The sequence below is a fragment of the Eumetopias jubatus genome, unplaced genomic scaffold, assembly GCF_037043125.1.
Source record: "Eumetopias jubatus isolate StellerSeaLion01/CBP00866 unplaced genomic scaffold, mEumJub1_p1.0 scaffold_8, whole genome shotgun sequence".
NCBI lineage: Eukaryota > Metazoa > Chordata > Mammalia > Carnivora > Otariidae > Eumetopias > Eumetopias jubatus.
The window spans coordinates 86,708,746-86,722,334 of record NW_028274814.1 but is presented as its reverse complement, the minus strand read 5'-3'; the positions used below and the strand labels follow the sequence as shown (position 1 = coordinate 86,722,334).

The 13,589-nt window shown below is 40.1% G+C and overlaps 1 protein-coding gene across 2 annotated transcripts in view; it reads left to right on the top strand.

The window, feature by feature from the left end:
- Positions 1-12,444, top strand: part of LRIG3 (leucine rich repeats and immunoglobulin like domains 3) — a 45,412-nt gene extending 32,968 nt beyond the window's left edge. For both annotated transcript variants that reach the window (XM_028110920.2, XM_088025627.1), the window contains exons 11-19: positions 2,119-2,190; positions 2,673-2,836; positions 4,797-5,117; positions 6,256-6,537; positions 7,467-7,919; positions 8,712-8,870; positions 10,486-10,629; positions 10,726-11,001; positions 12,200-12,444. In XM_028110920.2, coding sequence (XP_027966721.1) covers positions 2,119-2,190; positions 2,673-2,836; positions 4,797-5,117; positions 6,256-6,537; positions 7,467-7,919; positions 8,712-8,870; positions 10,486-10,629; positions 10,726-11,001; positions 12,200-12,444 — 2,116 coding nt within the window. The remainder of the gene's footprint in view (positions 1-2,118; positions 2,191-2,672; positions 2,837-4,796; positions 5,118-6,255; positions 6,538-7,466; positions 7,920-8,711; positions 8,871-10,485; positions 10,630-10,725; positions 11,002-12,199) is intronic.
- Positions 12,445-13,589: the final 1,145 nt, after the last annotated feature.

Here is a 13,589-nt window from a genome sequence, read left to right as displayed (position 1 = left end):
ATCTATCTATGTGTCATGAAAGATAAACTAGAATCTAATTTTGTTGGCATTCTCTCTGTACCATAAAGTATATTTACACATCTGCTTATTCTCTACCAGTTTATCTATGTATCTATATGAAAGTATATAGGTAAACATTTTCCTTTGCATTTGAGGACATCACTATACATTATTGGGTTTTCTTTGAGTTAGTTATTTTTCTTAAGTAGTGATATATGTAATTTTCAAAAACCTACCATTTATTGTGCACTTACTATACATCAGGCATTATGCCAGGTATTTATATATAGTCTCATTTAATCCTCATACGAAAATTATCCAGTAGCTCCTGTTACCTTTACTTTTAAGAAGTGGAAGTTTTGAGTATCCATTGATTCTGCTGAACAGTTAAGATGGTGACTTGCATTTTAAAGATTAAAAAAGCAATTTCCCATGGTCCTTAGGGGTGACATTAGGAGAGTAGTGACACTACTTTGAGACTTTTATGAGTCATTGCTGTTGTTTAATTATAAAACATAAAACCTGTTTTTCCACCTTTGTTCTTTCTCTTATTTGGTTTTGCTACCAGCCCATCGTCTCGCAGTTGCCCGAGGCAGGACTCACACCAGGGCTGCCTCTACTGTCCGTGTGTGTCCTTGTGCCACACTGGCTCTTGTCTTCGTAGTCTCTGCGCCACCCCCTCACGTTTTTGAAATGACATTTAGGGACGCAGATATTTCCACCCACTAGGAGGGCAAGCTAGCCAGCCTTGATAGGAGTCAAAACCTGCATGAGCACGCAACCAACCAGCTTCTTAAAACCATGGGATTATTTCCACTTGTACAGAAAAAGTACAAAGTGATGTAAAGTATCTCCACTCTAGTAGGGAATGTTTATAGCCAAAAGTTTTAATATCTATTAACTTGGACAAAAGTTCGGAACACATTTGGGCAAACCCACATTTGCACTGTGTGTTGAGAGACAATTTCGCCGTTGTCTGTGACCACCTTGTTGTCTTCTGACTCATTTATTAGTTTGAGGGGGGTTTGGATTGCTAGTCATGCTGACAGAAGCAATTCAGGCTGGAGTCAGATGATTCTGCAAAGCAGAATTTGGAAGGGCGGACCAGTGTTGCTGGACTTCTTGAAACAAATTATTTTCAAAGGGAAACTAGCCAAAGGGTTTGTCATCTGACCCATTCCATTTCTGGGAAAGTGGAATTAGTGGATCATTGGAGTATTAACCTCTGCTGCAGTTTTTTAAACCGTCTTGACTCTCCCAGCCTCTTTCTCTGCCCATGTTTGGTACCTTTGTCCTCTGTTACCTTTCATCTCATTCAGAATCCTTTATGTATACTCTGACCCCATAAAGAGAAACAGAGTAGTAATCATTGTGGAGAGTGCTTTAATTCAAACTGCCTGTAAGCACTAGTTAAAAATAAAGTCAGCCTAGAATATTCTCTGGTTTTATAAATGTCCTACCCAGAGTGTGTTTTAGTGAGTACATCTTGTCTGAAGGCCTTACTCTCTCTACGGGTGAGTTGCGTGTGGCAGAATGGGCTCCTGACCAAGAGCGTAGGTTTTGAAATGGAAAATAATTGAGTTCACATCTTCCCCTTTCATGGTGAGCAAGGTAGTAAAACCATATTCTTTTGGGTTGCTATGAGGAGTAAATGTAATACTATGTAAATGTGTAAATCATTTAACGCAGTGCATGTCATAGAATTTTATACATGATGGGTTTTTTAAAAAGCGTAACTATGAGAAATTTTACTTGTGTATTTAAAAGTTACTATTGGTTACTAATTTGAATATTGAGAAACACAATAAAATAATACTGCAGAACAAACCATAAAACTATAAAAAAAAATACAGAACAGCTTAGGCCTCCATGAGTCAAATAACCTGGACATGATGATATAAAGCAAATCTTTTTTACTATAACAGAACCTGCCTCTGATACAAATATTCGTATTCTTTGATCCAAGCTTCCTAATGGGTTCTTCTGGAGTTGCCCAGTTGGTGCATTTCAGCACACGGAGTAGTTTGTTGAATGGGGTGGACAGTGTGGGCCCAGCTTTTGCCTGAGGCAGGCAGTGACCATGATTCCCTCTAATGTATTCAATTTGGTTGTTTTCAGAGATCTGAGTGACAACGCAATCATGTCATTACAAGGCAATGCATTTTCACAAATGAAGAAACTACAGCAATTGTAAGCTTTCCTTTTCTTTCCAAGAGTTTCAAATGAAACGTGGTGTCAGGGAAGCTGTCAGGGGGCATGTCAGCCGAGATCACGTGTCTATAAATCGTATCTATTGCGTTCTTAGCATTACTTAATTTTCATACCAGAAAGCAAAGGGAGTTGGTGATTTGTTCCTTTTGTTGAGAAGTTTCTTTTTGTTTCTGTTATGAATTTGCAATTTAAATTTGTGGGACCTGATCATGATAGCAAGCCTTTAGGAGTGAGGTGTTTTCAATATATCAGCATTTCTCCCTCATAGTAGGTCAGTAAGAACAACAACATGGTGCTAATACATTTCGTACATTTTAAGATGGACTAGAGAATATTTATTGCATGGGGTGTGTGTGTATTTTGTTTCCACATTCATTGCTTTGTTAATATTTACTTGAGTTAGTTTACTCGTAGAATCTGCATTTCATATAAAACAAATTGAACGTAATTACTCTCCTCAGGCATTTAAATACATCAAGCCTTTTGTGCGATTGCCAACTAAAATGGCTCCCACAGTGGGTGGCAGAAAACAACTTTCAGAGCTTTGTAAATGCCAGTTGTGCCCATCCTCAGCTGCTAAAAGGAAGAAGTATTTTTGCTGTTAGCCCAGATGGCTTTGTGTGTGGTGAGTGTAACTGTTGCCTCTGCCTTCATTCTTTTTTTCCCTCCAGTGAATGGTCTTGAATAAGCTTATGTTCTCTTAATGAAGCTTTTATATCTGCTGAGGTAGATGAAAATGGATCTATAGCATGCTGATGATTTTAATGTTACAGATGAGAAAGAGTTTCCTTAAATGTCTTTGTTTGGACATCAGGGGGTTGGGTGGAACGGGAGGACCTTAGATCTTGGGAGAACTGATGGGCAGTTGCAACCCCACCTCCTCCCTAAATCTCAGTATCTGCGTCTGTGAAGTGGGAAGTCTGCTGACTGGCTTGTGGAGACACTGAACTAACCCGTATCAATGCTGCATGTTGGGGTACAGGGAGAAAATTATCAGCCTGATTTACAGGCTGCTAAAAATTTTGCTCCTAGTGGTTAAAGCATTACATGTAATAGATAGTTTGAATTTGTTATCAGTCAGCATAAGGTCCATTGTTTTAGCGTCTAAGAATCTCAGCGCTAGAAATTTCAAACCTCACGTAGCTAGTCAGCAGATCCAGATCGAAACCCCAGGTTCTCCTCTTCCTGGTGCAGGCTTCTGTGGACTACACTACACTGCTGTTTACTCTTCACTGCCATGGAGACCTTTGTAAAAATAAATGTGCATATAGAACACAAAATCAAAGTTAGCTTAAATTTTAGCATGTGTGTTAAGATATTACAGAACCTGATTTTACGTTGGCCTTTAAAAATTTATTTGAAACTGCTTTGCCTACGATTGTTTAGTCAAGTACAAGAAAAATACTTTTTTTTTAGGTTGCAGCATTAAACAGTGCCAACAGTTTCTGGAAATAAAATGTCTGATGGAGCTTTTGGATCTAAATAAGCTTTTGGCATTTGTCTAGAAGGGCCTGAGCCATGCCTTTCCCATGGTGCTTATTTCGCAGTTCTCTAGTCCCAAGATAAGAACTCTATTATATGGGGACGTGTATATGGTATCTTTAGATTTTTCTTTCAGTCCCTCCATTGTGAATCTAAACATTGATTTATCAGATGAGAATTCTAGAATAATCATACAGAAGAAAAAACCATCTTGATGACAACATGTTATTGGAAGTGAGCAGCATTGGAGTTTCCAGAGCATTCCCAAAGCCCGTTTGTTCAGACGCATGCATGCGCGCACGCACACACAGAGGCATGCGAGTGTCCTTTTTCCAGAGCACCCAGATAATACATTTTGGTAGATGTAAGCTGTTTCCTTTTGGGTTTAGACCATCTCCAAGAAACTGCAGTTCAAAAAAGGTAACTTCTCCGAAAAGTCACAGAGAACTAAAAATAACCGTTAGGAATGAAAGACTTGCCCAGCTCTAATTATCATGCAGCTCTGACAGTGCCTGATTGATGGTCCACCCGCAACCCCATGCTGAAGCCAGGGTCTCAACAGGGAGTTTGAGAGATGGTTTTTCTTTTGCTGAGGACTGTTTCAACTCTATCTAAAAAATTACTGCTCTTTAATATGGGTTCTGTTTTTGGTAAATGGGGTGTTAATTGCTGTCTTTAGTGATATTGATTTCTTAATTTTGCTGCTGCTTATTTGTGGGTAACATGGGAAAAATTGCACTTCCTACCGGTAGCGTTTAAGGATGATGCATGAGCCTAAAAGTTTCTTAGCTGATTTTTTCTTGTGTTTATATTTTAAAAAGCATAAGGGGCCTAGGATAAACTATAAACTAATTTGTTCACTTCAAATAGAGACCAACACCTATTTATCAATCATTAACTGAGATGAGACTATTATTTTTGAATATAAACACTGTCCCAGGCCATCATTTCAACATGAGGACTGTTAGCCCATCTATGAAACATACACAAAGGGTAAAACCTAAGCCCTCACTTGTTTTGAGTTTCTTGGTATTAAAAACTGAGTAGTGTTTGGACTCCTAGGCCTTAAAATTGTCCTGTTTCCTCCTCTCCATCTTGAACAGATGATTTTCCTAAACCCCAGATCACTGTCCAGCCAGAAACACAGTCGGCAATAAAAGGTTCCAATTTGAGTTTTATCTGCTCAGCCGCCAGCAGCAGCGACTCCCCGATGACTTTTGCTTGGAAAAAAGACAATGAACTGCTGCATGATGCCGAAATGGAAAACTATGCACACCTGCGGGCCCAAGGTGGCGAGGTGATGGAGTATACTACCATTCTCCGGCTCCGCAACGTGGAATTTACCAGTGAAGGGAAATATCAGTGTGTCATCTCCAATCACTTCGGTTCATCCTACTCTGTCAAAGCCAAGCTTACAGTAAACAGTATGTGATCTAACTTTTCCATTTGCATTTAAAGACACCTTTTAGGTTTGGTTTTCTCTCTTTCTCTTATTCCTAACTCATCTTCTGTTCACAGCTACCCACCTCATCCTCCCTTTCTCTGCCTCTCTCTCTCCACAAAACTAAGATTCTTGGTATCTACGTGAGCAGTTGCTTGCATTTAGGACCCCATTGTGGCGGGTAGCACAGAGATGAGCCGCCCATGGGTTGTGCTCTTTGGGAGTTCACAATATATTAGTCGGATGTGGGAGGCCGTGAAGCATTCCAGCACACCACCTTTAATTCAGAGATCTGGGTTTGATTCCTGCCACTCCTGCTTATAGCTGTGTGACTCTTATCAAGTTACTTAACCTTCATGTGCCTCCATTTCCACATCTATCTATTAGGAACAATAGTACCTACCTTACAGAGATACGATAATTAGATAAAATAATTGGTGTAAAGGACTTAGCCTGGAATACAGTGAATGCTCACCCAATGCAATAAGTATTAGCTGCTGTTAATAAAAATATGTAATTGTTTGCTCTGTGTGACCCGAATACATTTTTTTATGACAGGAACCTCACCACTGTATAATTTAATCATTTGTACCTTCCATGGTAGAAGATTTTTGTATATGATTCATTAATGCATTCATTTTATAAATGATTGCTGAGGCCTGATGCATAGAACAATTTTGAGTTTAAAATTGTAGGACAAAACACAGATCTAAAGTCATAGAATGTTAGAGCCAGGAGGGACTTAAAAAAAAGATGATGATGATGATGATGAAGTGAGTGGTCAGGGTACAAAGAGATTAATTGATTTGCCCAAGATCTCACAGATAATTACTGAGGAAACTAAAAAGTAACTGGAAAATAGGAGAAAGACCTTCAGTCTGTACAGGAGGTGACCTGTGTCTCGGCCTGACTTCATCATTTCTGTACCTGTGTGTAACCTTGAGGGGATCTCTTCATCTCAACTTCAGATTCCTTGTCTTGCAATCAGAAATAACCCCAGCCTGACCTATGGCAGGGGCATTTGTAAGTATATATTAAAAAAAAAACAAAAAACAAAAACAATGAAAATGAACCTCTAAAACTCTATAGTGCTAATGCCCACATTCTTTCTCTGATTGCAGTGCTCCCTTCCTTCACCAAGACCCCCATGGACCTTACCATCCGCGCCGGGGCCATGGCGCGCTTGGAGTGCGCTGCCCTGGGACATCCAGCCCCGCAGATAGCCTGGCAAAAGGATGGGGGCACAGACTTCCCCGCCGCGAGGGAGAGACGCATGCATGTTATGCCTGAGGATGATGTGTTCTTTATCGTGGATGTGAAGATCGAGGACATCGGGGTTTATAGCTGCACAGCTCAGAACAGTGCAGGAAGCATTTCTGCAAATGCAACTCTGACTGTCCTAGGTGAGTGGCTACTGTCTGATTCTGTGATAGAAATTAAAGATACTAGCTCACCCAAAGGCCCTAAGTGTCAGGAGTTGTAAGGGTGAGAGGTAATCCATAGGACACTGCCCTTCCCTAGAGAGAACAGAGGGCTTCTCAGGAGCTTTGAAGTCGGGAGTGCATTACATCTTTAAGTCTGTGGCCGGTGAGATGAATCCGCTTCCTCTTTTCCAAGGGGCAGGGAAAAGTAAATGCTTTGTTGCCTCCCCCTTCCTCTACTCTGCTACCAGTAGTCTTCACACTATAAAACACATCCAAGAATCTAAAACATGTGAGCAGATTGGGAAAAATCTACTCTTTTCTTGGCCTACCCTTCCATTCAGGAAATCAGAGTTTGTCTTTTATCTTTTGCCCGAACAGGAGCTTTTTAAAAAATGTGAACATGTTCATCATATGTGTATCTTTGGAAGAGTTGAGCAAAGTAACCTATGAACACCAAATTAATAAAAGTACTTTCAGAATTTATGTATAGGTTTGGTCATCTAGCACTAGAAAGTTTCCCTTTAAAAATTTAAACATTCTGACTTTTTTTTATCCATCAACATACCCCCATGCTTGAAATTACTTTTATACATTTTCTATTTCTAAGAAATGTCTAGAATTTTTGCATTGCCCCTCTTCCACCATTCCCAATCTTGTCAAGAGTGAGAGAGATTGAGGTTTAAAAAACAGTAAACCTTATCCTTAACAGGTGTTACAGCAAATGACAGGCAAATAATGAAATGAAATTCTGAATGTTGTATACATGTTTGGGCTTATAGAAGCATACACATGAAGCCGTGGAAGAATACGATGTTGGGTTCCAATTTTAGTAAATTCAAGTGGTAGGTCTTACCATATGCAAAACCTAATTTCATTCAGGAGATTCAGGACATAACTTGTCATTTCAGAAACACCATCATTTTTGCGGCCCCTGTTGGACCGAACCGTAACCAAGGGAGAAACGGCTGTCCTGCAGTGCATCGCTGGAGGCAGCCCTCCTCCCAGATTGAACTGGACCAAGGATGACAGCCCCTTGGTGGTCACCGAAAGGCACTTTTTTGCAGCAGGCAATCAGCTGCTGATCATTGTGGACTCTGATGTCAGTGATGCCGGGAAATACACATGTGAAATGTCTAACACCCTCGGCACTGAGAGAGGCAACGTGCGTCTCAGTGTAATGCCCACTCCCACCTGTGACTCCCCTCAGATGACCGCCTCGTCCTTAGACGATGACGGATGGGCCACCGTGGGTGTCGTGATCATAGCGGTGGTTTGCTGTGTGGTGGGCACATCGCTCGTTTGGGTGGTCATCATATACCACACAAGGCGGAGGAATGAAGATTGCAGCATTACCAACACAGGTGTGTAAACAGAAGCTTGGCGCGGGGTGCCATAGTCATGTGTGTTTGTGGTCCTGTGGTAATTTTCGTCCAGAATGTGTGTCTCACAGCCCGAGGCCCTGTGAGAAGGGTGACTCATTTGCTTCAAGCTGCAGGAATATGGTTAGCTAAAAATAACACCCCGGCCCAAAATAAAGCCGATGTTTAAAGATTAATCCTTTTTTGTTAAAACCTTATCAGGAGATCCTGTTGGCTGTAGGATATAGTCCAAAACACGGAGTAAAACAGCCTCACTCCTTCACACACAGGTGATAGAGAATAGGAGCAGCCCTTCATTTACGAGGTTACTCTCTGACGTAGCTCACTCTTGTCACGTGTGTACCCGTGTGCATATGTGTGTGCAGGCGTCTAGGGAGGATTCTGTTACTAGTGGGAGGGGGCTGTGACTTGACTAATATGTGCAAACTCCTATATCGATAGATATTAAGTCAGAAATATGGCAGAAATCAAGCTTAATTCAAGAGCTTAGATACTACCCCATGAAAATTCCTAAGGCTCTATCTTTTGAATCATCTGTTTTTGATATTTGGGAGGGGCATCCAATAGAAGATAAGATAGAGAAGTGGCTTGTGCTTCCCAGAGCAGCAGAGCCCTCATCTTCCTTACCTGAAGACGAGACAGTCAAGGTGGGTTTTCAGGAGTAGATTTATTTGATTGGTACAGAAGCCAAAACAGTACACACTGTTCATCAGGGAAGGCTGTCGGGTATGTATGGTCATTCGTGGTTAACAGAATGCTGTTGTTGGATTTTAGATGAGACCAACTTGCCAGCAGATATCCCTAGTTACTTGTCATCTCAGGGAACCTTAGCCGACAGACAGGATGGGTACATCTCCTCAGAAAGTGGAAGCCACCACCAGTTTGTCACGTCTTCAGGAGGCGGGTTTTTCTTACCACAACATGACAGCAGTGGTAAGTGTTTAAAATGAACACAGGCTGTGGTTGTCTCAAAATAATCTGATGGAAGGCTCAAATACAGTATTAATTTTCACGAGCAATCGATACACTCGTCTATTAAGGAACTGGCCTAAGACCATTGGCAAAGCTGAAATTAAATACTGTTATGCCTTTTTCTTAAATACCAGAAAAATCTTTGTTTCTGATAATAAGAGAAGACAAGTGGGAGAATTAAGGTTTAATTTCTCCATGCAATGTGATACTTTCTTTATGCTATAAATGTTCTTTGGCCCTGAATGTTCCCCTTTCTTAAATGACATTAACTGGTTTCATGTATGGTCTTAAAAGTCAAATGATTTAAAATTCTATTAGAGAAATCAAATTCTGACTCTTGCTTTAAGAACTGCATGGTTTAAGAATAATCATGGAGGCACCGTAATACACGCACACAAGCTTGGTTCAAGACCTGCTTCTGACACTTAACTGTGTATCCTTGGGCAATTACATAGTACTTCCTTATTAGGTTGTGAAATTAAATAAAATGATGTTGGAAAACTGCATGGTGCTTGGCACATATTAAGGGCTCCAAAAGAGGAAACTATTGACATTCTCTTCAAGCATTTTACCATCTTTTTCCACAAGCATTTATTGAATATCTGCTCCATGGTGGACCCTGTAGTTGAGAGGGAAGAATATTTGTTTTCAGTCTCATAGTGTGGGCAGTAGTGAGATGAAAATTGCAACAAATAGTCACAAAGTGTTTGGCAAGGCAGTGACAGAGGGTGTATAGATAGAAGATTTGCACATACAGGTGGGTGTTCTGGTTAGGCTCATTTGGTTGCAAGCTTGTTCAAATGTAGCAGGGTTTACTGAAAAGACATTTGGGAAAGTTTAAAGTGACAGAACTGGAACATAATAATGTGTTGTTTGGACGCTGGGCCTGGGGATCTGTCAGCTGTGAGCAGCTCTAGGGGCCACCAGCCCTAGTGATCACGTCTTGCACAGCCCTTCTGGGACTGCCCGGTTCCCCTGCTTCCCAGGCACATGGCCCATCGCGGCATCTCTCACCTGCACTGCATCTCTCACCCTTCAACTGCTGTGGCCACTCCTACCTGGCACATCATTTCTGGGTTGTTTGGCTTACTCACAATAGTGGTTTTTTGTTTTTTGGGGGTTTTTTTTGTTTTTTGTTTTTTGTTTTTTTGGCCAAGCTCATCTTTGAGCTGGGCATTCAGAGATGATTTGTTGAATGCCACTTCCTGGTCCTGCTCATCTGAAGGGAGCAGTGCTGATGGCATTGTGTGTTTCGGACCATGGCCGCTTTGGCTGCAGTGTGCATATACAGATCAGTTTCTCTTGGAAGCCACTGGGGGGCAGCGCCCAGGTGAACGCATCCAGTACAATGGTTCATCGAGTCCCCTCTGTAAGATGGCACAGATTTAGTCAGTTACTAATCCATAGGCCTCAGTAAATGTTTAAAAACCCTACGATAAATTTCTCCAGTTTTTTCTTTTATATACTATTCTATCCAAAATTTTTATCTATAAATATGGGAAATCCCCCAAGTGGAGAGAATGTTGAAGGGTACTTGAATCAAATCCATTCAGTGACTGAGATACCTGTTTTACAGGGACATGCCATATTGACAATAGTAGTGAAGCCGACGTGGAAGTTGCCACAGATCCGTTCCTTTGTCCCTTTTTGGGGTCCTCAGGCCCGGTGTATTTGAAGGGGAATATGTACGGCTCAGATCCGTTTGAAGCCTATCATACAGGTATGTGGTTTTCTTACCCGAGTTCTGTTCTGTTCCCTGGAGGGACTTCCAGAAGCCCTAAATGTCTCTTTCTGATATTGTCCCCAAATTTAAAAGGTTGTGGCCCTGACCTGAGAACAGCCTTAATGGACCACTGTGAGCCCAGTTACATAAAGAAAAAGGAGTGCTACCCAAGTCCTTATCCTTCAGAAGAATCCTGTGAACAGAGTGTCAGTGACATAGGATGGCCTTCACACATGAGGAAGTTAATCAGCTCTACTTACTCTCAAAATGAAGGACCTGGAATGAGAAGTTTGTGTCTAAACAAGTCCTCTTTAGATTTTAGTCCAAGTCCAGAGCCAGCATCGGTTCCTTTAAGTAATTCTTTCATGGGTAAGTTTATTAAATTATTAGACACCTTGACTCAGGATTCCTATTCCAAGTTGCATGTGGGAGAGCAATGAGTATAAAATGCCAAACTTGTGAAAAATGTTTGTTGTGTTTTTTTTTTTTTAATCATGTTGTCATGACATCCTATGAGTTAGCATACGTGTTCCTAAATGCAAAGTCAGACATGGGGGATTTTACTTGATTATGTGTTTAATCCGAAACTAAGCCTTAGGAGCTTTCTGGTTAGCTCTGTGTGTGGCATCATCTAGAAGAAAAGTTTTGGGAGTGACTTAGGAGCTCCATTTGTCAGCCATGTGGAAAAAGTGGTTTTGGTCTACAGCAGCTTTTGGGGTGGAGTTGTATGCGCTGCATGATTGTGGTTTGGGATGTCTGGTGGGTCACCCTTCGACCAGAGTCCAAGGGTGGACAGTGTCCCACCTGGCAACAACCTCTTGTCAGCCAAGCTGGACGGCTTTGGTGGAGGAGACTGCCAGAGCCTTAAAGCCCAAGTTGGTGGTAGTTAGACGCTGGCTCGCGCCAAGACTCGTCTGTGAATTTTTTTTGTCTAGTGCATGGGGATAACGGATGGAAGAACTGAGATCATCTTTTCACTGAATGGAGATATGGGAAAATGAACCACAAATTGGTTAAAAAAAGGGAATTTTAAAATATTTTATGCAGCTTTTACGAAATTTTGTCACAGTATAATTATTTATATTCCCTTTTTTAAAAAATGAAAATATCTTTTATATGACTGTGACAAGAATTTGAGTCAGTTAAATAATATTTTGCCAGTAAAGAAGAAAGGGCAAGACAAGGATTCTTTGGAAAGAAAGTTTCCATATCCAGGCACAATTTACTTGGAACCAACAATCCAGATCTCCTTCGTAGAGAATTGTGGACTGTCAAGAACTAAAGCCAGGATTTGGAAGAAGTAATATTGGGGAACTTCATTGCTCAATGATTACTATTACTCTAGGTGATGAAATATGATAAAGAATGGGACATATGTATTCATTCCCCAGCTCCATTCCGTAAGTTCTTTCTCCGTAACATGGATGCACATACACCCGATACCATAAGTGACCTGTAGAAAACACTTAATCGTGCTTACAGGCTAAGGTGCTTCTTCATTTGAAATGTGTTTTGATTTACATGCTAGCCAAAGGACCCATATGCTCAAGGGGTTTCTTTCTTACAGGAACATTTGGAAAGCCGCTGAAGAGAGCTCATCTGGATGCCTTTTCAAGCTTTGGACAGCCAGCGGATTGTCAGCCAAGAGCATTTCACCTGCAAGCTCGTTCTTCCCCAGACTTGGACTCTGAGTCAGAGGAATATGGGAAAGAAAGGACAGATTTTCAGCAAGAAAATCACACGTGTACCTATAAACAGACTTTAGAAAACCACAGGACTCCACATTTTCAGTCTTATGACTTGGACACATAGACTGAATGGGAGCAAAGAAGAGCTCGAACATACTACCTCAAGTGGACTTTTATTTAAAAGAGAGAATCCTATGTTTTTAAATGGAGTTATGAATTTTAAAAGGATACAGTGTCTTATTTATATAGATGGACCAAAATTACAAAAAATTATAAAAATTTTATACTGGGAGTAACTTTCATATAAGAATACCTTTTTAAACTATTTTAACTTTGTTTTATGCAAAAAAAAATCTTATGTAAATTAATGGTATGAATCCATGACTATTTTATGTATTTTTATAATGCCAGATTTTTATTGAAAACGAGTACTAAAGCATTTTAAATAATACCTGTCTTGTACCCTTTTTGAATAGAGTTCACTTAATTTTATTTTGCACATTGCATTTAATAAAATGTGTCATTTTGATCCCAAGCCCCATCTATACAATTACAGTTATTATTGTTTTCAACACATTTTAGGCTTAATAATTTCATATTATCATGTCTCAAATTGATGGAAATTATACTCAGCACATTAAAATACGAGTGAAAAAATGACCTTTCTGCCTAACACACAGGGTTGAGGTAATACGGACTCAAATCAGATGAGTATATGTGAAAGCACATTGCAAATGAAGAGCTACAAAGATTAGAGGTGCGTTAATTTATCCCTAACTTTACAAATAAGATTTGTTGGTATAATCTGGTATAATGTAGCACAGCCACCATTGCTTAAATCACTGTTCAAAGCATCTTTCTTTAATTATAATAATGCCTATGTGGTCTAACGCCTTGTGCTTTTCCAAATAGTTTCACATTCACCATCCCTTTAATTATAACAAGAGCGTGGTTTATTGCACATTTCTATAGTTAAAATGGCTATAACAGGTGCATTTTCATCTGTTGCAGGTGATAATGGGATGTTGATGGAATTCTTGGCTATTCTTACTGATTTTCTGCTAGATGAGCAGTTCTAATAGAAAAGATACTTTTAAACTATTCTGCAACATTCTTTAAGAATCAAAATATTTTTTGAATTTGGTCGTCCTGCTCTACTTGTTAAAAACTAAGTACCAAATCTGTTACTTAAGCTATTTAAAATATTTGTTTTAAACAATATTTAGATGAAATTGGCATTACATGACTGGCATATATACACACAGAAAA